We start from the raw sequence: 22,409 nt of genomic DNA, 5'->3' as shown, positions 1-22,409 counted from the left end.
TTGCATTATTTTATTATTTTTTTATGCAGAAAATAAAGTCCGGGGTGAATAAAAGTTTGCGAGTTGTTTTGTTTGTTAACTTGATCGTCTCCATGAATGTATGTCACTTGTAGGATTTCCGAAGTGTAGACATTGTCCGGAGAGAACAAAGTTATCATCTCCTGTGGGAGCTATGCTGTAGATGCATGACTTCAGCACAACCAGCTTAGGTCATGTTTGTCTTAAGACATGTTAAAGCTGTGGAATTCACATGTGCTGTATTTACTGAGCTCTTTCGTTCTGAAGAGCACGAAATAAACTAGGCTGGAGTCAACCGCAGACCTCGTGTCAGGGATGTCACTGAAAACCCATGCAAAATTCTGATTGGGGCGAGGGGACACTCAACGACGTACAACAACTCTGACCTCCATCCAGCTTTTGGGACTCAATCCTGCACCACTGTGTTGCAGACATTTTGGCAAGAGTATGTATTCTTATATGGAATTTGAAATTTCAGCTCCAGCTCCTCACATCGGTTTAGAGTCGGACACTTTGTGGAGTACTTTTGTTGTTAAGTTTAGGGGTTTTCACTCTCCACGAGTGGGCATTGCTGCCAAATTAGAGCGCTTTCATGGATACTTGGATAAAAATGCCCCATTGAAACCCAGTAAAACTGCAATTTTGGATGCCATTGCGATTACAGCATTAAATCTCACACAGTTACTTGCGGTTTCGATCTGGACTCCTCCAACTAGGTGAAGACAGCAAGAAGGGTCAGGAAGAACATTCAAATGATACTGAAGTGGGAGATGTTTGGTCGATGTGAATCTGTCTTTGTCTGCTCTCAGTCATTCCTTCAAAGCCTTTTTTTCCGTCTTTATCAATCCATCTGCGATTCTTTTGCCCTCCAGCTTCTTCTTTGTTCTTTTTCCTCCTTGATCATTCTCAGAACTTCCTGTTTTTCCATCACCTTTGCCAGTTTGTATCTTTAAATACCTGTCCCACTTAGACCCATCAAAGCTGTTGTGTGGCCATAACATGTAAAACAGCACGTGTGTGTTTCAAGTTGACACAGAAGACACAATGCATCATGTTTTATACATCAGAAACTGACTATAAAACATCGATGCATTTCTGATTCCATTTCTGTTTGAACGTACCTCATTAAAAGTGGAGCAGATGGTGCTGGTCCGGCACTCCATGTATGTTTATAGTCAAATAAATCAAATAAAAGCCACAGCAAAGTCTTTGACATGCATGCCATTAAATGTGTTTTCTATTTCATCACATTGCTCAGAATAAACAGGACCAACACATTTTCTGTCACCGACTTAATCTGCCATAAAATCTGAGATTTATCGTCCCTCCTCATCTGCTCGACGTTTATATTCCATGAGAAACACATTAAAACCAAATGCTGTGACAAGCAGTGAACTTTTTAAATGAGAGCCAATTAAACACACCCGAGAAGAATTTCATTGCAGTTGCTTTATACAGCACATCAAAATAGGAAAATTAGTTTTAAATGAACTGTGAGAGTCAAAGTAGCCTCTGCTTGACTCGACTCTGTACAACTGCACAGTGTTGCATCACATCTTGCTTTGTTCCGTTTCCTTTTGTTGTTTTAAGACGTTTACACACACAGTCTCATCAGAAACGTCAGACATGTTGGTTCCAACATTTCATTCAGGTACGGTCATTAGCATGCCTGGTGTCCGCATATCAATAAAAGCAAACACAATCAGCAGGAGTTTAGCAGGGACTTTCTTCCACAATACACACTTCATTAACGTTTCCTCGCCATTGCTTCATGCTACAGAGTTGTGGTTGCAGTTTTAGGGCTTTATTGTTTTGTTTGTTTGTTTTGAGTGAGCACAATTCTAGTTACATTACTTTTGTCAGTGTAGGAATCGTACTAGAATACCTAACGTGAATAAATCATGCGACAAAGTAAAATCGTGAGGGGAAAAATCATGCAACATCAACTTTATTTTGCAGGTGTGTGGAATTCTAATGGTATTATTAGACTGTTTGAACGCTAAAAGTTGAAAGTGCAACTTTCACTCTTGTCCAAATCCAGCAGCAGAATACATGTCATCTATCACAGCTGACCTCTGACCTTTCAGGATGACCCCTGACCCCAGCTGACAGTGCTGATTTGGAGGGGACGGCTTTGACAAGCTTCTGCTTCAGGCTCCAGCCAACTGACACAAGAGCAGCCCACCAGAGCAGACCACTAATAAACTTTACCATGACAAATAACTTGGTTACCTGGTTATCACGTTAGCGAGACTATTTAGAAGTGTAATATTAGACCAGTTATAATACGTGTTTAGTAACATACATATATCTATAGTCCTCACATTTCAAATTTAATTTGGAGTAAAAATCTCCACCAACTTTAATAAACTTAACAAGAAAAAAAAACAGACAGTTTTGATGAGGAAACATTTTCCACACATATTTGTGTTTGGCTCATTTCAATCATACTTGCTGTCCTCGTAACCATCACATAGGGCTGCCCTGACTGCTGAGCCAGTTCCACCTCTGGACAGCGACCAACTATTACACCAGGAATCTGGCTGGATATAATCTCGGCCGTCATGTGATACGAAGCCCCCTGAGACTCGCAGACACTCCACCCTGCAGAAACAGCTACAATCAACATTGTTACTCCAGTGAACGCCTCTCAGATGAAAAGAATTTCAGTCTGGCTGCCTCTGAACAGCCTGAATACCCGACCACAGTCTCAGAGTTATGTTCTGCAGAGTTGTGTCCACGCAGTTATGTGTATTACGTGTGTATACATGGAATATGCCTGAATGTTTCAAACCATATCCTGCATGAATGCGACTGTTTACTTTATTTACATTCCAGATTTAGAGAGACGGCAGGATACGGCTGGTGCTTGTTGGAATATTATAACACCAGACAGCTTCAGTCTTCCCCGTTAATTCCGAGAGAACTGAAGATAATTTCACCTCTCACTAGTTTAGATGGTTATGATGCAATCATACAGAACCAAACTGTTTTCTCATGAGTATCATCCCAATGCCACCAAAATCAACCCCTGTTCCAAAATTCTTGGTTTCTCTGTAGAATCAATATTAAACTTTCATGATATATTTGGTCCTGCAAGATATCATGATTTATTTCAAAGGAAGCTCAATATCACATGGTATGTTGATCATAAAAGACTCTACTGCTTGGTGTTCTAAATTAAATTGACAACTTGATACATGGTAGAAAAAGAAGAACAAGAAAAATATAGAAATTAGGCTAAAAGAATCATGCCGGATGTCAAAGTTTGACATTTTTGAAGATGCATTTACTTTCTTTGCAAGAGTTCAGCGAGTTATTTGATAGCACTGTGATATACTATAATTCTTGACATACTAATTGATGCCTGACAGCTTAGAGGTCGACATGAATGTTATACAATAATCCACACATTAGCGTTCAAAATGCACAAATTACATCCTTCACACAGACAGAATATTTTGCCTTTCAAGTATTCGCTCCTACATTGTTTATTTGATTATTCGCGGCAAAAGAGCCGGACATCTCATCTTAGTTTGAAGCTAAGGAGCCGACGACTAACAACAGCAAAGCTGGCCAGAACATCACTTTCCAAACTGTCAAGTGCAGATGTTGGGATAATCAGTGTTTTATTTCATCCATAAACACACACACAGTCACTATTAGCCTCAAGCTAAGCTGCAAATAATATAGGACTTAGAAAATGTCTCTGAAAACTCAGTACAACATTTTGCAAATACTTGAAAGACAAAACACTCTTTTTTGGGGTATTTTTTTACACTTCCTACCTCATTTTTTCATTCTTTCAAGTTTTTTCCCTCTTTTTTCTGACTTTTGGACAGTCAGGCAAGCTGCTTCTTTTGCTCCTTTATTATGCAGAGTGGTAACAACTCAGCAAATACTTGCATCTCTTCACATGTCAAACTCCTCTTTTACAAGTCTTTTCCTGGTCATATCTGCTTCCAACTGCTCGAAAAGCCTCAGTCATAGACCAGTTTTTGAGTCTTTGTCACTCTTTCCAGTCTCGACAGCTAGCCGTTTGTGCATTTCTCTCTCTTTCTCTTGCTTCTTTTGTGTAAGTGAAGCCGGGGCCTCCCAATGACATGAGCCCTGCTCCTGTAAAAATAATAATGACTGAGATTTGTGCAGGCTTAGCATTCTTTCTCCCTTTCAGTGCAAGACACTGGCCTGAGAATGGAGTGAGGGGAGGGGGGCAGCGAGGGGGGAAAGGTCCAAGTGGTAAAGGTGTCCTAGTTTATGAGGGAGCTATTTGTGAAATATGTGGAAAGCACAAAAGATAGACACACAGAGGCCCATTTCCCTGAAACACAGTAAATTCTTCTTCTTTTTTTCCTGTGCTGTTGCTGCAAAAATCCCACTGCATCTTCTTCAAACATATCACTCAGACACAAGTACATACACAAACATTCTCATCTCCACTCACACTAGTTCAGGTGCGTTTAAGTGCTCTCACAGATTCGAATAAATCATATGGTCCACAAGGACGATCAGGAATGCAAACGTGTATGCTGGTGTTGCTAGGCAGGCAATCAGCAAGAATTTAGAGAGCTCCTTTTTAGCAAAGCTCCTTACTGTCCCTCCTGTGATCCCTCAACAGTAAAACCACAGACTATAAAATATGTCTCCACTGCACAATGACATGTGTTTGTCAAATTCACATAAAGATCCCCAGATGTGCTGTGAGATGAAACGAGAGGGCAAGGGGGAGGTCTCACACTCACACTGCCCTCTCAAATGCTCTCCCCTCCCGCCCATCACGCCCTCCCCTCTCCTCCCCTCCCCTCTCCCAGAGACATGTGCGCATGCTGTCCCATCAGACAGCTTCAACTGACTTCAACAACTGATGCACAGACAGCTGCTGTGTCTCTCTCTTCCCTGCTCCTCTGACTATTTTCCTGCTTTCATCTTTCCCCTCCACTACCTCCTTTGAGCTCCTCTCTTCGTTCCCCTTCCTTCCCTCCACTCTGTCATTCTGCCCTGCACTTTTCCTCAGGCGGATATAAAGGCAGGTCCTGTTGGAAGGAGAGGTCTTGTGTAATCTCTGGCTGCACATGAGCGCCAGAGATTCATTGCCTCAGCTGGAAAGCCAACGCCAATGACCTAGAAAACTCTTGGAGGACAAACTTTGGAAAAAGGAGAGGAAGAAGGAATACCTCTCAACAGGAAGAAGGGAGATACAGAACTTGTTTGGAGTTGGGGTGCAGGAGTTCTATACAGACAATGTCGTGCTCTCTGGTGCTGCTGCTGTCGCTGTTGGTCCTGTCCACAGGAAGTGATGCCAGAAGAATCAGAAAAAGAGGACTCAACCAAAAGGTGGGGCTCGTAACCTTGCTATTATATGTGCTGATCCTTCCTGCATCTATTTCCGGGGGGGTGGGGGGGTGGGGGGGGTACAGAAAGTAAAAGCTGACAGTGATTAAAGTCCGGCTCTGTTTCAGACAGCCACTTTGGCTCTGTAGATGGTCAGAGGTGAGATGTGCTCAACTTTTCCTTTCACCTGAAGCTTGACATTTTTGCTATTAAGTTTATTCACGTTGTAGTGGGAAGTTTGATGGTATTAAAGGCTGCAGCCAGACACCTTAGCATACGGGTGCATTCAACGCAGAAAAGTGCTGCCTCGCTTCCTATGTAGGCAGGTGCTTCAGTTCTGTGGCACCTTTAAAGCTCACAAACCAACATGCCGTGTTGTGCATGGTATAATGTGTGAAAGCTAAAGTAAAAAAATACAATTTTGTAGTCGTTATGTGCCACACAAGTTTGGGAGCAGTGAAATCAGAACTTTACTTCATTGTGAATCCTCATTAGCTCCAGCTCAAAGCAGGTTTTTTTCTCCCTGGAGTCCAGAACGTACCACCAATTCAAACCTCAACAAGTAGTTGTTACTCTTTTTGTATGGAGCAAAGAAACCATGCTAGTCATTTCAGGTTCTGCGTAAGGAAAGGTACACTACGCTAGCCGGCAACATGGCTGTCGCAGACGCCACTGTAATTAGGATATTCTCATCTAACTTGAAGAGAAATCAATGGACAAGATGATGGTCTCTAATTTGAAATGTTTAAATTTTTACTTCTACTGGAACAGAGTATGTTGTGTTTATGGGGTGTTACTGCACTTTTTACTTCAGTAAAATATTTGAAAATGTCTCTCACCACTGGAAAAACAACAGTTCAATGCTGGATGAAAAATTAATGAAAATACTTTGATTTTGAAGCATGAAAAATCTCCATAGACAGAAGCTAGCGTGTGCAACAAATTGGAATAAGTCGCTGAACTTCACATTTCCATATGAGTAACCGAAGAGCACACTGGATGTAAAACCTTTGTGTGTGTGTGTGTGTGTGTGTGTGTGTGTGTGTGTGTGTGTGTGTGTGTGGTGTGGATTATTAGTGTGGTGGGCAGGAACTGAACTCGCACACTGGGCCCCTGCTTGTTAACTCAGCTCAGTGTAGCTGATTGATCATCTTTAACAAGGGTTCACTGTAGCGTGCTGCCTTCTCTCTCTCTCTCCCCTCCTCTCTCAGCAACCTCTTGTGCTTCAATATTCTCACTTTCGGACTGCTTTATGCCCTTATGGGTGCTTTTCCCTCGCACTCTCAGCCTTTATCTCTCCTCTCCTCTTTCGTATGAAGTATTGACCCTTTTCTACTCTCACTCTACCCCCCTCACCCATGTGCCTCTCGCAGTGTAACCCCTTGCGTACAAGCACATAGTTTTCCCTCTTTCAAATCTCCTTCAGTCTTCCCATCCTGCTGTCAGGATGAGCTAAAAGCATCAACTCGCTGGACTCCGCTTCAAAGCTGCTGTAATTGGAACATGCTGTGCAGAAGAAGTTTGTGTCTTTCCTTCTGAACCTTTTCATCTCTGCATCTATCAATCTTTCATTTTTTTACCCAAGTTTACACTCCTACGCACACACAAGCATGCACACACACACACACACACACACACACACACACACATACACACACAGAAACAAAGACACACAGACACACACACAGAGACATACTTACAGGGCCATGCAGAAAGACAAAGTATGGTCAGTTAGTACATCCTGTTACTATGGCTCCCTGGAGAGTTATAACTTGTTCCCTCAGTGTAGTTACTTTGAAGCAAATAGATAGATATACCTTCTTCAAAGACACAAAATAACTAAACAAGTTTTTTCCTTATCTTGAAATAAGCAAATTGAAGGAACAAGTTACATATTTATATATGTATGTGTGTACACACACACACATATATATATATATATATATATATATCTTTGTTACTTTTGCTGCCTCATACTGAACTGTGTCTTGAAAGAGAAGCTGGTTAACATCATAACAAACTCATAACCGACATTATACTCCGAATCTTAATGCCACAGTTGTAGTCCTGGTCTTTGCTCATATATATTCAATTTCACCACATTCCAGATGTCTAAAGGAGGCCAATATTTTGGGAATTATATCACAATAAAATAATGGAGACTGTCACAAGAATTGTTGGATTAGTGTGGAACTGTTTTGTCAAACAAGCTGCAGTCCTGCTATGTAAGGTTATCATTTAAAAAAAACAGAAAACAAAGATCAACAGAATTACACAATGCAAAAGATCTGAAAGAGGCTGCTTCTGTTACCGTCTTTTACTTGATCTTGTGTTTACCCTCTAGTAAACTGATTTGAAAATACATGGGTTGCCGAGGCGAGTAGTTACATGTTAGGATGTTAGAGTGTAACTACAGTACAGTAGCCAGAGTCTAGCTGGCTCCAGTAAGAAGGAAGCTCGTGACCACTGGGTCTAATGTACTTCACAGCACTTTCATCTTGGAAACGGAATGTATTTGGATTATGTTTACTCTTGGCTCCCATGCTAAGTCCTGGTTTTGCACAAAAAATGTAGTTATATCACTCACCTCTGGAAAAAGAGAAAGCTTACAAAAACATGTTAAATTTGAAATCTAATAAAGTGGGGACCCTAACCCTGTAAATCCTATCCTGTTGGTTTAGAGGTCACGATTCCAACCATGACCGATACAAGCTGAGGACCTCTGTTACATGTTTCCATTCTGTCCACTCTGACAGAAACATGTCTCTGTGAGGGTCTGATCACAGGGTAGCAGCAAAGCGCTTCCTGTGTCCATCCCTCCATCCATTGTCTTCACCTCTTATCCTGTTCCTGTGTCTGCTCTGCTCAAGACTGAGAGCAGAAGAATGAACACGAACCAAACTGAGGGGCCTATTCTCACATTTTCCTTGCAAACTAAACAGCCTGATATGTTTGATATAATGTGAATGTACCTCTTGTAAAAACATGATCATGATGCTACAGATGCAAGAAGACAATATAGATGATTTTATATTTATATATATATATATATATATATATATATATGATTTACTTTGAGAAATATATATCTACATTTACATAGATATAGATATAGATATAGATATAGATGTATATACAGTATCACACAGGTGTCTGTTTGACCTGTAGATCAGATGATCTCCCCCTCTGAGGTCATGCCCACCCTCTCTTATCTAGACCTCCACCTCACCATCTGGACCAACGGTCACCAGAAGCAGTTTCTTCATTTCCTCTCTGTACAGCAATCAGAAATCCTTTGAAAACCCGGCATGTAAGAGATGCTTTAGAAGCAGAGAAACATGTCTGGCGCATAGACGAGAACACAGGAAGTTTATGGACGGAGGAGGGGAGAGAGACAAGCAGCGTGGCACAAATGGTAAAAACACAGTCGCCTTCAATTTTTGTTATCTAGTTTTTGCAGGAGATAGCAGCATAAATATAGAAAGGTCAATGAAGTCGACATGCTGCGGTGGCACGATCCTGTGAAAACATAGTTATTAGAGTGCTTTTAGAATCTTATTTTAATTAGAACTGGATTTGTGCATTATTGCAGCTTGAGCATTTTATGAGGACCCCAGGAAGACTAGCCTGTGTATCAGCTGATGGGGACTTCAATAAAATAAACAATATTTCCAAAAAATATTAATTCAGTTTTCAGGAATAAACTTGATGATAATGTGCTCTTGTGCGGCTTCTGAAAAGGTTTTTGCAAACCCGAGTCTCAGTGTAAGACGTACAAATTAGAGGCAGGAGGTTTTTACAGTGACAGCGATACATAAATCTTAGACTAACACCTGCGCTTCAAGCATGCGCGCACACACACACACACACACACACACACACACACACACACACACACACTCATACTAACACACTCACACATGCACACCAAATTATTTAGTCTCAACGTCTGTCTCACACCTGCCTGAGCATGTCAGCATGCATGAGGAGGCCGGCTCCAACCGTGAGTGTGTGCAGTTAGTTTGACGTGAAGCAGGGAGCTTTCTGACATCTCCTCCTGATGTTGTGACTGCTGATGCTCAGATGTTTTCCTTGGCTTGGGGCCATTACAGAGAACTACCAGATCCACTGAGGGAAACGTCTTTCAAGGAAGCCATACGTCATATAGATATGATCAATGTGTACAGTGACAACATCTAATTTCATCAGATGGTAAAAATACAGCCCACAGAGAGCGATGATTGAAAATCAACATCACATGTGAGGAGAGACAGACACAGAGACATTGTCACCGTCTGGTTCTGACTGCTTGGACCCCTATCCAAGGCTGGGCTTACTTTGTACTCCTTTGGTTTTTGCTTTGTTTCGTATTGTTCCTTGTTTTCTCTTCCTGACAGTGTTGCACCAGGTCTTGTATTATTTTGAAAATCACTTCCGCTTGCGTCTACTTGCTGTTCTCCTCAGTGTGTGGGTGGTCGATTCCAAAATTGATGAGGTTTTGTTATCAAACGAGTTGAACAAAGCGCTTTGGATGAAGGGTAAAACAGATGCAATGATCTGCAGTGACATACATATCACAGATTTAATAATAATATTACGTATCCTCACCTTCTTAAGATAATTGTCTATGTCATTTTTTGACTTTTTTTTTTGCTTAAATCAGCTCCTTGTGATGTTTTGTCTCCAGTTTTGGTTTTTTTTGTGGTTTCCGAAAAACTTGAAAAAAGTGGCTCTGGCAGTTATTTTAAGAAGGCGACAACATTTACTTCATATAATATCGCATAATAATTTCATATTTATTTCATATATTTCTATAATATCAAAAGCACGTACCTGAGTAAAAGAGCATGAAGGCTATTGATTATGTTGTAATAGAAGAGAGGGAGAGACCAGCATTGTGTTGCTATCCAGCAACCTTCAGGGAGTCTGGTGGGACTTAACACCGTATCACCAGATGTGTATCATGTGTTTCTCTAGTATCTTTGTGCAGCTGTAGCATCATAATCATCACCATCATATTGATAGCCATCATCACCGCACCATCATCTCTGATTCAGACCTTCACTTCCTTCTGTTGGAACATCAGGAATTTCATCCGTCTCAAGATCTGTCACAAGGCTGGAGAGCTAGATACAAATAGATATTTAAACACTGAGAACACAGCGAACACAATTCTGAAGAGACGTACGCATCACGTCCTTCTTCTCACCGTCTGAAGTACCTTCACAAAACGACCTCAAAATTGTCGTCACTGACAGGTGTAAATTGCCAGTTAGTAGCCGTTCCAAGATGCAGCTCAAATCTATGACCATTTGCTTTGATGCTCACACTGTAGTTTAAAGGATGAAATGCAGTAATTACAGAGGGAAAACTACAAAGATGATGCGTTGTGCAATTTTCAATCCCAGATCTCCCCATAACAAATTAGAATTAGAACTGTGCCAGGTGTTCAAGCCATGAAGTTCCATTTCTTGATGTAAAACTTGATCACAAAAGTATGAAAGCTCAATACATACTTGACCTTAAACTGTACTAATGTGTGTGTGTGTGTGTGTGTGTGTGTGTGTGTGTGTGTGTGTGTGTGTGTGTGTGTGTGTGTGTGTGTGTGTTGTGTTGTCATATGATATTAATGAATGCAGCCTGTATTTCCTCACAAGTCTTGAATTTTTCCATTTCTTTCTAACTATAACTACTGACATCTGGCCACTTGCAGTTGTGTGTCATTGTGACTTACAATCTCGACTCCAAAATCAAATCTAAATCTGCAGGAGAGATCAGCCAACGTACTGCACTGCCCTATTGTTTAGTCCACTGTTTACTGTCATACCTTATGACAAATATTCAACTGGAAAAACAAATGTTAAAAAAAGTACTTGGAGTTCCACAGCCTCCCATTTCGTCCCATTTCGCTCCTTCCAGAGCCTGCAGTTCCTCCTCTGTGTATATTTGGTTCAAATTGATCAGGCTCAGGGTTATGGTTCCTTCAGCAGTAATCCTCCTCATCTTGTCTTACAAAGTTGTTCATAATCAGTAGCCACAGTCGCTCTTCCGGACATGAAACGTTTTGTTCAAGTGACCAAAGTTACAATGGGGCTTCTGAGGTGATGAGTGAAATTGCTGTACGTAGTCAGGAAAGTAGCTCTGGATAGGTTTCTGATTCCAAAATAACAACACCTCCTAATTTACAACAGTATTTTCACAGTGAATGTTAATCACAACCTGAGTTCCATTAATTCAGGTAAACTTTCTCTACTGCCCTACTGCTAGCGTTCAGTGCTGCTACGTTAACTCCGGCGATGCTCTGGGGGTTTGTCATGAACCACAGAAAGAGGGCGCTAAATGTCCTCGGTTCATTTTGTGATCATTTCTGTGTGGTGTCACTTTTATTGATATTTTCTGTGATAAACTAGATCTTTTTGTAGAATGGCAACAGCTGTGCCAACTGTTGTTGAAGCAGCAGAGCTAATCCCAATCAGATGATGTGAGCTTGGTGCATTGGTGCGGATTGCTTTGTTTGGCCTTCATACATGTCAAGTTGCCTACGGACGATGCCACTGCCATCACTCGCAGCTACTGCACTTCAGTTCTCTGCTGAACCACCTCACCTATTCAAACCAACACCAAGTGGCCACACTCACTGCTGGTCTGCCTCTGTCCTGATGTGTAAACCCACATCATAATGGCCTAGTCCTTCTGTAAGCATTTCGAGGACAGACGTTACCATTCTGAGCTGTGCATGTATCCATTTGTCCGTCCGTCTTGTTGTGTCTCTGCCTGCCAGCGTGTTTGTCTACCTCTCTGTCACTGCTGGTACCAGGACAGGAAATGAGTCCTGACAACCCAAAAGCTAACCAGATGTGTGCTGCTGTGGACTACTTCATTAAGACATGGGAGTACTGACTTTCCTTGTTTATGCTTGGGTGCAGTCAGCCGTTCCTTGACCTTGCAACAGTACATATGCGTATACTGTATGTCTGAGACTGGGTGTGTTGCCGGGAGTCTGGGTGTGTATCATTACAAGGAGGCAGCAAATCTCAGGAACTGTTTGTGATCTCTGCATGGAGCCATGAATGGAGCCATGAATGACCTAATCTCAGTGTAGTTGTGGAGCCAGATGGTGTCTCTGGTGGCTTCTCCCCACGACCCCCACCCCCACCCCACAATAAACCACTGGGCAAGAGGGAAATCTAAAGCTGCCCAACTCCAAAAAGAGAGAGGAAGACAGGCAGCGGTAGATTCAGGGCCATATAACTGGAAGAAGGGAGATAGCAAGTGTGTTACAGACAGAGCCGAGGGGGGGTCTGCCCCCAGACAGACGTGAACGTCCCACACGAGCCCGCTGGCAGTTACTCTAAAGGAGAGCAGCACGGCAGACAAAAGTGTAAATAAACACGATGGAACATCAGAGAGATGAGAGCGGGATTGTGTGATAGAGCTCAGGATGTAACCATGGCGGCCCCTCTGGCACAGAGACATGAAGGCAGAGGTCTAGAAATGAGACGGTGCTCCGGCTCTGAATGACAGACACGTTACGAGTGAAAGGTTCAAGGAACTATTTAGTAAACACACACAAGTGCATGAACTTGTTCACCTGTGCAAGCAAGCACACACGTTAACGCAGACATAAACGGGAAGGAAGCACTTGACCTTTGTGGGATATGAGATAAGGGGAGACTGCAGCAGTCATTAAGGAGTCATTATGTCATTATCCAATCACAGCAGACTTTGTAGTGCTCATTCATGGATCTAATAGTTGCAGGATACCTTGTGAATGGACTGTGGCTCCGGTCGCAATGGCAAAAGAGGTTCCCGTGTGATTCTGGCTTGGCATGAATTTTCAACATTTTTCTTAGATTTTATTTAAAGGAAAATATCTCGAATGCACAAGAGTTGGACTTAATATGGGATCGCTGAGCTGTAGAAGAAGTGGCTTAAATTAATCTAAAATGAGAAAAATATTACAAATTAGTTAACTTTTAAGTGTTTGATCATCACACCCAGCAACGTGACCCTGCCAGATGGGAAGAAACAAGGACTTTTCAGTTGGACAGTAGTCTGACAGTTGTCTTGCTCAGTGCTGAACTGGTACCAAATTTTGTGTCCATATTTTATAAATTGATCCCCAAAATGTCAGGATGTGGGGTTTAGGTTTATAAATACTGCAAATATCCTTGTCCTTGAAGACCAGGCCCAGCGAGCTGAATGACTTCCAACCGGTGGCACTCACTTCACATCTGATGAAGACACTCCTCAGCCTCCTCAGACCCCCAAGGACAACACGCACAGGACTGCCCGCAGTTTGCATACCAGCCAGATGTGGGTGTGGAGGATGCCATCCACACCCAGCACATCCAAGAAGGACACTGCTAGACTGGATAAAGTAATCAGGCAGGCCGGCTCTTTCATTGGCATGAAGCTGGACTCACTGGTGACGGCGGCAGAGAGAAGGACAATGTCATCCCCCCCCCCCCCCCCCCCGCACACCGTCATCAGCAACCGGTGGAGCCTGTTCAATGGAAGGCTGCTCCTCACCAAATGTAGGACAAACAGACTTAAGAACTCCTTTGTCCCTCATGCCATCAGGCTCTATAAGTCCTCACTTCAGGGGGAGAGGAAATATGGAGTAATAGGACAGTAGGAACAATAATCTGGACTCTCTTCTGCAATAACATCAACCATTCAAGTACAATATTTTAACTGCTAATTTAAGTAGCTCTCTACATTTTGTTTGCATCTGATTTAATTTTACTTGAATCTTATTTATATACTTAGTTAAAGGTTTATTGTTTAGTGTAAAGAGTTTATTGTTTACTTAAGAGTATACTGACCATCTCCTCTATTTTGTAAGAGTATTTATCTTCTTTTTGCTACTGGAAAGTCAATTTCCTTGAGAGAGCCATCCCAAAGGGATCAATAAAGAGATGTCTGAGTCTAAGTCTAAATTACATCATGTGCTACGGCATCTGTGCTCCTCCATCTATTACTGCCAGCAGACACATGTAGGGAGTTGGTGGAGATTAAACATGCGCTACATAAAAGAGCAATTTACAGCAACATTTCTGCTCAAAAACACACAAAAAAGTACTGGAGTATTTAACATAATCTTACTAACGTCATGATGATGATGATGATGATGATGATGACCACAAACTCTCCTCAGAATAAAAATAGTTTAGCTATGACTGGAACTTAAAGGAGCTCGAACATTTCAAAGTTCTGGTTGCAGAACCACACTTTTCATGGTGTGAATCCACCAACCCAGGAATAACTCTCCACCCACGAACGCTGCTGCCAGAACAAATCAACGTGTTCAGCGTGAATACACACACAGAGTTTGTGATACGACCATCAGTGCCAAACATTTGCTTTCGATTTTCAAGTGGGTTTGTAAGAATGTCCACAAGACTGCAAAATAAAGTGTTTGAATGATTAAGAGCAGCCCACGGGCTTATTATCTAATTACTAATCCAAGGCAGAAAAAAAAATTCTCTTGCTCTCTCACCAGCTGAGAATGGGGTGTCTGAGAAATTCCTCTACACAACTGACTGAATGATTTGATCCACAACCATAAAGACTGCATAACAAAGCACTTACGATCACAAAAATCAAGCCAGAAAATTATAAGAAACCTTTCTGCGTCAACCAGGAGCAGCTTTAAAGATTAGGAGGCCCAACCAGGTCACCACCAGAGCGAGCGAGCAGAAACTGTTTCAGTTGAGGCCACAAACATGACACCAGCTTGTTTCTGTTATTCAGTAATTACCAGACTTTGACCTGAAAAGTCTGTTCAGTCTGATTATTGTGAATCTCTATGGTAATAATCCATCCATCTTCTACATCTTATCCTGTGTTGGCTCACAGATGAAGTAGTTCCAGCAGGGGACCCCAGGCCTCTCTTCCCCACAGGGGTTGCCGGGCCATTGTGGAGACTTGGTCCCTGGGCTGCCACTTCCTCAGCCCACTAAATGGCAAAACCTTTGTCCCCACAACGACACATAAAAATCCTGTCTGACATCAGGTTCCTCTGGGTCTGAATTTAATAGGCTTGCTTTATTCTATTTTTTTTTTTAATGCTTTCTATTTTTATTGCAGGCTCACAAATACGGCTAAATGTAACATGATATGAGTGTTGGCCATCAGTGGAGGTAGAGGGGGCACGGGGCAAAAGGTAGACTGGGTCAACAGGACTTAAAAAAACTCAGGAACCACTGGATTGACAGTCCTCCACCTGGGCATCTTCCTCTTCTCCATTGAAAATGCTTTTTCGTAACAACTTCTGATGTGTCTTACATGCCACATCATTATTATATACAATTCAGCCTGAGGTTCATATTGGAATGTAATGTGGATCACACTGAAAACGTACCTACTTGGATAGGCCCACAGTTATATGGAAACTGATTTATTTATTTGCTTAAAAAAAAATCTCACTAGGCCCTGTAGTGGACGAGTCAGTTAAGTACAGACACAAGATAAAAGCGCTTGAGCCTTCGCTGGAGGAAGTCACTGATTCAGCCAATGTACCAGCTTAAGAACAAACCTGAGGAACTTTGAAGTGCAACCTGCCAAATCCATCTCTGCAGTGTAAAAGCTGGCGGGGTTCAAAGAGGACCACCTGCGAGTCGTCCAGTCCAGTCGTCCAGAGACGACTGCTCCCTCGTGTTCTGAGACAGCAGTTTTGCTTCTTGACCCAAACAAACAAGTGGAATGAACAGGGACCGTGACGAGAGTGAAGCCTGACATTCATAAGCGAATACAGTGTATGAGAAAATATGAGGGTTCATCTTTCGTCATGGGCAGCTGTGCTTCTTGGGATTTTCTAATTCCCTTGAGTACATATCCCAATAATGAATGACGGCATATACCATGGAACAAAACTTGTGATATTTTATACAAACAATGTAAAAAATCTCCACTCAGTTCCCATGTCCTAGATCCGTCCTAGATAATGAGACGGAATCGATAAAGACGTGCAGCTTCACCACTGAGACCTCTGTTATGCATGTAAGACGAATGTTTTCTGCAATAGGAGGTTACAATGTGCATTTCTACACACATGTACTGTACATGCAAGTGCGCTCACTGAGCCGTCATGAGTGTGAAGCATGTTGTTGCGTGGCAGGTTCAGTTTCTGGCGGCCTATTTTCTGCCTCCCAGACTCACCAGGGAAGTGTGTGTTCCCACAGTGAATCACCTTCCCAATCCAGGTCAAGAGGTTTTCCAGGCAGGCATGCATGTACAACCCAAACCTGCAGGCTTTTTCTTACTACTGACATTTCACTTCCAAATATCTTGCTGCCCTCCAGTGGTTAAGAGAAGACATGCAATTCTACAGTTTTTAGTGACTTGAGGATTTAATTTCCCACCCAGAAAAACTCTCATGACCCTCTTTCATCACTTTTAAGAAAATGCAATTATGCTCTTATTCCTAAATTTCCACCCTGCGTCTAACATAAACTGTGCATATGACTTCGTCTGCTCTGGAAGGACAACAACTACCCAGAACTACTTTATTTAGTGGAATGCTGGCAAAAAGATTTGTTTAAAATGACTGAGTGTTTGAACATGCTCCTCCAACAGTCTTCTCACGATGGCTGAAGTTTATAACCTTCAGGACACAACCGCTGTTGAGATTAGAGAGTCAGATTTTGGAAAACAATCTTCTACATTCTCCCTAATTTAGACATACATCTCCTCTACCCCTGCCTCAGGACTACGAGTACGCTAACCACCCCCAGTCCACACAGCACCAGAAGAACGACCGATGTCCACCGCCACCCCAGATGCTGCCAGAACGAGCCTGCGAGGTGCCGGGCTGTCGCTCTGACTCTGAGTGTGAGCGCCATAAACGCTGCTGCTACAACGGCTGCATCTACGCCTGCCTGGAGTCAGTTCAGCCACCTCCAGGTCAGCGGAACCACCCCACACACTCAGCAGTGTTTGCACTTTACAGCTGAAAATATGTGTAATGTGCGTGTGCGTGTGTGTTCTGAGCAGTGCTGGACTGGCTGGTTCAGCCCAAGCCTCGGTGGTTAGGAGGTAACGGCTGGCTACTAGACGGCCCAGAGGAGGTGCTGCAGGGTGAGTACACAAGAAGGTAATCGATTCAAGAAATAAAAGACACAAATCTAGAAACTCTCTGTTCTCACATAAACATCAAGGTAAAAAATTAAACAACAAATACTCAAATTTAAATAGAAATACAGAAATCACACTTTACGTTATACATTAAATGTTTTCCTGTTTGACAAATTATCTATGTTTTATTTCTCAGATTTTATATTTGTTTTCCAATTATGTTTTCTGCTTGTAGCTTATAAAATAATATTTATGTGTTTCATTTTTGGGGGGTCCTAAATACTTGGTTTGATTAATGAGGCTTTCATTCAGTTATTTAAGTCCTTCATAGCCCTGCCACTGAGGTCACAGAGGGAGCCTGCACAGGAAGTTATTCATCTGAAATAATCATCATTTGTCATTTTGATTTACGCAGTCATCAACTGCAAGTTAATGTAGTACAGAGACAACCTGCCTCACTGAACTTTGTTAGAAGCTTCATTCATATTTGACTGATACACATCCACACTTCTGTTCAGGTATAAGAAGCTAAAACTGCGTGTGCTTGTGTGTGTTACTGAGTGTTTCCTAGGTGTTTGTTCCTCTGATGCACAGTTTGTATTCTGACCTCCAGCTGAGGCCTGCAGCACCACCGAGGATGGAGACGAGCCTCTGCACTGTCCGACAGGCTACGAGTGCCACATCATCAACCAAGGGAATCCCGCCGCTGGCATCCCTAATCGGGGACAATGTATCAAGCAGCGTGGTAACTCTGGTATGATGAGCAGAGCTTCTCATCGCTGAGACATTTGCTGTACAACTGCAATTGGGGTTTGGATCCAGACATTCAAGCCACTGCATGTCCTGCACAGCAAATCTCCTGTTTAGTTGAAGTCCAACGGTTGTGCTTTGTGGCGCACCTGAGGACAGTGAGAGGACGCAGGACAGCGCCAGCAGCTTCTGAGACTGATCTGTATTTGTTGACACATTATAGCCAGAGGCCAAGTCTCTCCTAATAGATACATCTTAAAATGTCTGCATCCCCTCAGCTGGCCTGGCAACTCAGCAGACTGGTACAAGACTTGCTGGACTTGTCAGAAATATGAGTCATGCCTCGAATGTGGGAGGTTTTGGCTTTAAACGCACAGCGATCAAAGATTAAAACAAATTCAGAACTTGACTTAAAAACTTTTAAAGTATTTTTATCCCGTGACACTTTTTTTTTACTAGCGTGTATTTGATATTCAACTTGTTCTGAGTCCATAGATACCAAACATCTGATTGTATTTGTTATGTTTAGTCTTTGGATATGTGGGACTGCTGTTCTATGAAAGGGTTGAGTAATGAAGGGATTTTCACTGTTTTCATCGAACACTTGGACGAGACTCTCTACGTATTGCATTTAAATAAATGTTGGACAGCACTGTTGTTATTAGACAGCAGGACGAAACTTTGAGGAGCTGGAGTCACTTTCTCTTCGTTTCAGTATATTTTTATGACGTCTTGTTGCTTGACCTGCTGTATCGAATGGAACTACAGATTTTTACAAATTGGTTAAAATAACGTTTTTATGCTTTTATAGTAGCACTCAAAGAGTTGTGCGTATGACAGAGTGGTCGATAATACTTTGTAAAATTTTGTTCACCGTGGTTATTTTATTTGGCAGATGGACGGGGGCTGAGGCACAAATATTTCAAGGACTACAAGGACTACTTAGGTAAGTGAGGTAATATGGAGAATTTAAAAAGAAGTACTAGTACTGCATGAGAAATCTCACCAATCTCCCTGACCACGATGGGGGCTTTCTTCCCGGCAGGTACCAGTACCAACAATGCTGTCGGCTACGAAAAACATCACCACAAGCACCTGGGATGAAGAGCGTCTTCAGCCATGCTGAAGCTCTTCGATTATATCTGCTTTCAGACGACGTTTTACTTTTTTTTTGTTACATCTGCTCTCAGATTAACCTGACCTCAGTCCCACCTTAACCATAACACAACACCGGGCATCAGCTGGTGTTCTCCTCTCGTCACATCTGAACCTGGGTCAGATCCGACCTTCCTACTAGACCTAAAGCTGCTACCTCCTCTTTGCAAAGCCTGCCCTCAGGCCTCTCCTCAGTCATTAAGTCCTTTGGGAGGCAATCTGGTGCATCTACAAATAAAACACAAAGCCAAAGAAAAAAGTCTCTATGTCTGATATCTGTGCCAGGATGAAGCAGAGGGTGATGATGGAGAGGGAGATGCACACCAAAGCTGTTAACCAAATATAAGAAACCCGTGACGTTATTTATTTCATTACACCTCGCTCCCTCCCCTCTAGTCTGTCATATACACACAACACACTCTGTTAGTAATATGATAACGAAAACAAATGATCTGGCTACATCAATAAATTACTCCTCATATATTCTGAGCAGCGAAATGAAGTTCCTTTACATTGATAGAAAACATCTGGCCTTCTCTGAAAAGCCCAGGCAGTGTTTGCGCACTGCGTCTTCCACATCTCACTTGTACAAGTTGTTTACTTGCCTTAAAAAAAAAAAAAAAAAAAAAGGTGTCACAAATGCTGCTCATGTGCAGAGTCTTTTCATTCAGAATATTTGGGAAGGAGACAGTGAAACTGTGTGGTGAAGCTCAAACAAGAAGAAAGTGGAGTGTGAGTGAGAGGAGGAGGGCCATGAAGCTGGTCAGCAGAGCAAATCAGGACCATGTGGCTCTCTTCTATTCCCTAAACCACTCAAACTTCCTGCTCTCAAATCTGGAACATTTTATTGGCAAAAAATTGAAGCAACAATTCCAACTGCAACGGTCGCATTTCCTCAAATTTAATATGGATGTAATATTCCGACAAGAAACTAAAAAAAAAAAAAAAATTCAGTTCTAATAAACAATGCCATGTGAGTCCATGGCTTGAGTCCATTTTGGAAGATGGGGAACACTTGAGGATTTAGTTTGAGCCAAATGATAATGGCTGAAGAGTCAAATACTCCACCTGTGAGAACAGACGCTTTCAGTGTGGTGCGGTGAGAGTGTTCCAGTATTTCCGAATTTAAAATATGTTTTGCAAAAAGGATATTGCATTCTATCGTCTGTCCCTTGAACTATCAAACACCCCATGTTGCAATCAGACATGATAACGAAAGAGGGCTGTCGCACAGAGCAGATGTTTAAGACTGGTCTAAAAATTGTGTTTTGTGTTGTTCTGACACTTCACTTGCTTGACTATCCATCTTTAGAGGACACGCGAGTGTCTGTCTCATTGGTTCAAATGGTGCTCAGGTTCATTGCTGCCTATAATAACAGGAATAAGCTGGTTTGCAATACAAAGACACGCAATAAGCTCAACATGTGGAATAAAAGCTGTAACCATTATCTGTGTGCAGAAATAAAGCGATGTGTGAATGTCGCTCTCACTGGTGCTGTAATACTGCCTTGTTTTTTCAAAATAAAACACATTGTTGAACTAAGAGTTGTGTGGTAATTTCAAATCAAGGACAAAATACAAGTCAGGCATGTTACTTTATTGTTGCTCCTTAGAGGTAAACTGTAGCGAAATGAGATGAATGGATTCCACTCATTTCATTATGTTAAAGGCCAAAAAACAATACCACACGAATGAATTAAAATGACTAATCTTGTTCCTGCTATGGCAGTAGGAGTGACATAATAAATAAAAGAAAAGCACTATGTTGCCCCCCGGGAAAACAAACAACACAATAAGCAGACACAACATGTGTGTTACATATGTGAGCAACAGGCTTTTTCACAGCAGCTGTTTTAACATGTTTAACAGTAGAGCACACACATGATGAAGTTGATCAAACAAACTAGAAAATTCCAGCAGAAACGTTAAGTGGGCCTGCAGCTGGACGCTCCAAAAGTGCCGTTTACTTTGAGGGAAAATACTGCTACCAACTCTTGTTATTGAGAAGTCTTTTATTTTGAAGGCATTAAAATATACGTCTGAAAAGAGTTTCAGGCAGCTAGCATGTCGATTGCTATCATGTGTGACTTTAGCATGTTAGCAACGTACATGTTTGACATCTATTGCTGGAGCTTTTTCAATGCTGCTGGGGGAGCTAGACACCGAACAACCGGGGTCAGAGTAAGAATAATATCATCTATAAGGAACAGCAATATGTGCTGCTATGGCAACTGATTGCAGGCACATCGCAAAGGTCCAACCGAGTGGTGAGTGATTAGGGTGGCTAGCATGCAGAGCACCAGGGCCCACACGGATGGCCCCATGTTAACAACCCTCTGTCAACATATTGACTCTCAGTTGTCGTGAAAGTGTGTGTTTGAGAAGATAAAGAGCAAAAGCAAAGACACCTAGTTTCAGGAAAGTCTGACCATCCATCCATCCATCCATTTTCTTCTGCTTATCCTGTTAAGGGTCGGGGGGGGGGGGCTATCCCAGCAGCTTTTGGGCCTGAGGTGGGGTTCACCCTGGACGGGTCACCAGTCCATGGCGGGGCCAACACATAGAGACAGACAACCATTGGCTCTCCCAGCCACACCTACAGTCAATTTAGAGTCTGGATTAACCTGGTCCCCTCTTGATGTCTTTGGACTGTGGAGGAAGCTGGAGTACCAGAGAGAACCCAGCAGGAACAGGGAGAACATGGAGACTCACACAGAAAGATCCCGTGCTCCAGCCGGGGCTCAAACCTGGAAGCTTCTTGATGTGAGGGGACAGTGCTGACCACTGCTCCACCGTGCTGCTCTTAAGTCTGACCAAACTTTCTTAAATGGAGCAACTAGTCACTCCACAACGGAGGGGGAAGCTCAATGTTGGCTGAAGAGCCCAGGGCCTGCAAACCACTGAATCCGCCCCTGCGCATGAGTCACTATAGACCCTCTTGACTGCAGTCTTCTTTAGATATGAAAGACGATAAACAGTATTCATAACGACATTCTGGTCTCTTTATAAGCCTGTGAACAGCCCTCCTCCCTGCAGTAAGCTCATCAGGAAAGAGAGCCTCCCGCCGTCTCTGAATG

General features: G+C 42.5%; 1 protein-coding gene across 2 annotated transcripts; it reads left to right on the top strand.

Annotated features, from left to right (window-relative positions):
- The first annotated feature begins 4,874 nt into the window (after nucleotides 1-4,874).
- wfdc1 (WAP four-disulfide core domain 1) lies at nucleotides 4,875-20,834 on the top strand. 2 transcript variants are annotated; one of them, XM_086207658.1, is made up of 6 exons: nucleotides 4,875-5,352; nucleotides 17,061-17,256; nucleotides 17,347-17,430; nucleotides 18,041-18,181; nucleotides 19,073-19,123; nucleotides 19,223-20,834. In XM_086207658.1, exons 1-6 carry the CDS (start codon nucleotides 5,260-5,262, stop codon nucleotides 19,279-19,281), a joined length of 624 nt encoding a protein of 207 aa, XP_086063784.1. In that variant the 5' UTR covers nucleotides 4,875-5,259; the 3' UTR covers nucleotides 19,282-20,834. The 2 variants fall into 2 exon arrangements, with proteins under 2 accessions (XP_086063784.1, XP_086063785.1); XM_086207659.1 differs by having other exon boundaries at nucleotides 19,073-19,132.
- The last annotated feature ends 1,575 nt before the right edge of the window (nucleotides 20,835-22,409 follow it).

The sequence above is a fragment of the Aulostomus chinensis genome, chromosome 7 (genome assembly GCF_037954235.1).
Source record: "Aulostomus chinensis isolate RoL2024-O1b breed Wild chromosome 7, RoL_Achi_v1.0, whole genome shotgun sequence".
NCBI classification, from domain to species: domain Eukaryota; kingdom Metazoa; phylum Chordata; class Actinopteri; order Syngnathiformes; family Aulostomidae; genus Aulostomus; species Aulostomus chinensis.
Note: the sequence above shows the minus strand (reverse complement) of the source record. Positions and strands in the feature narration are given on the sequence as shown.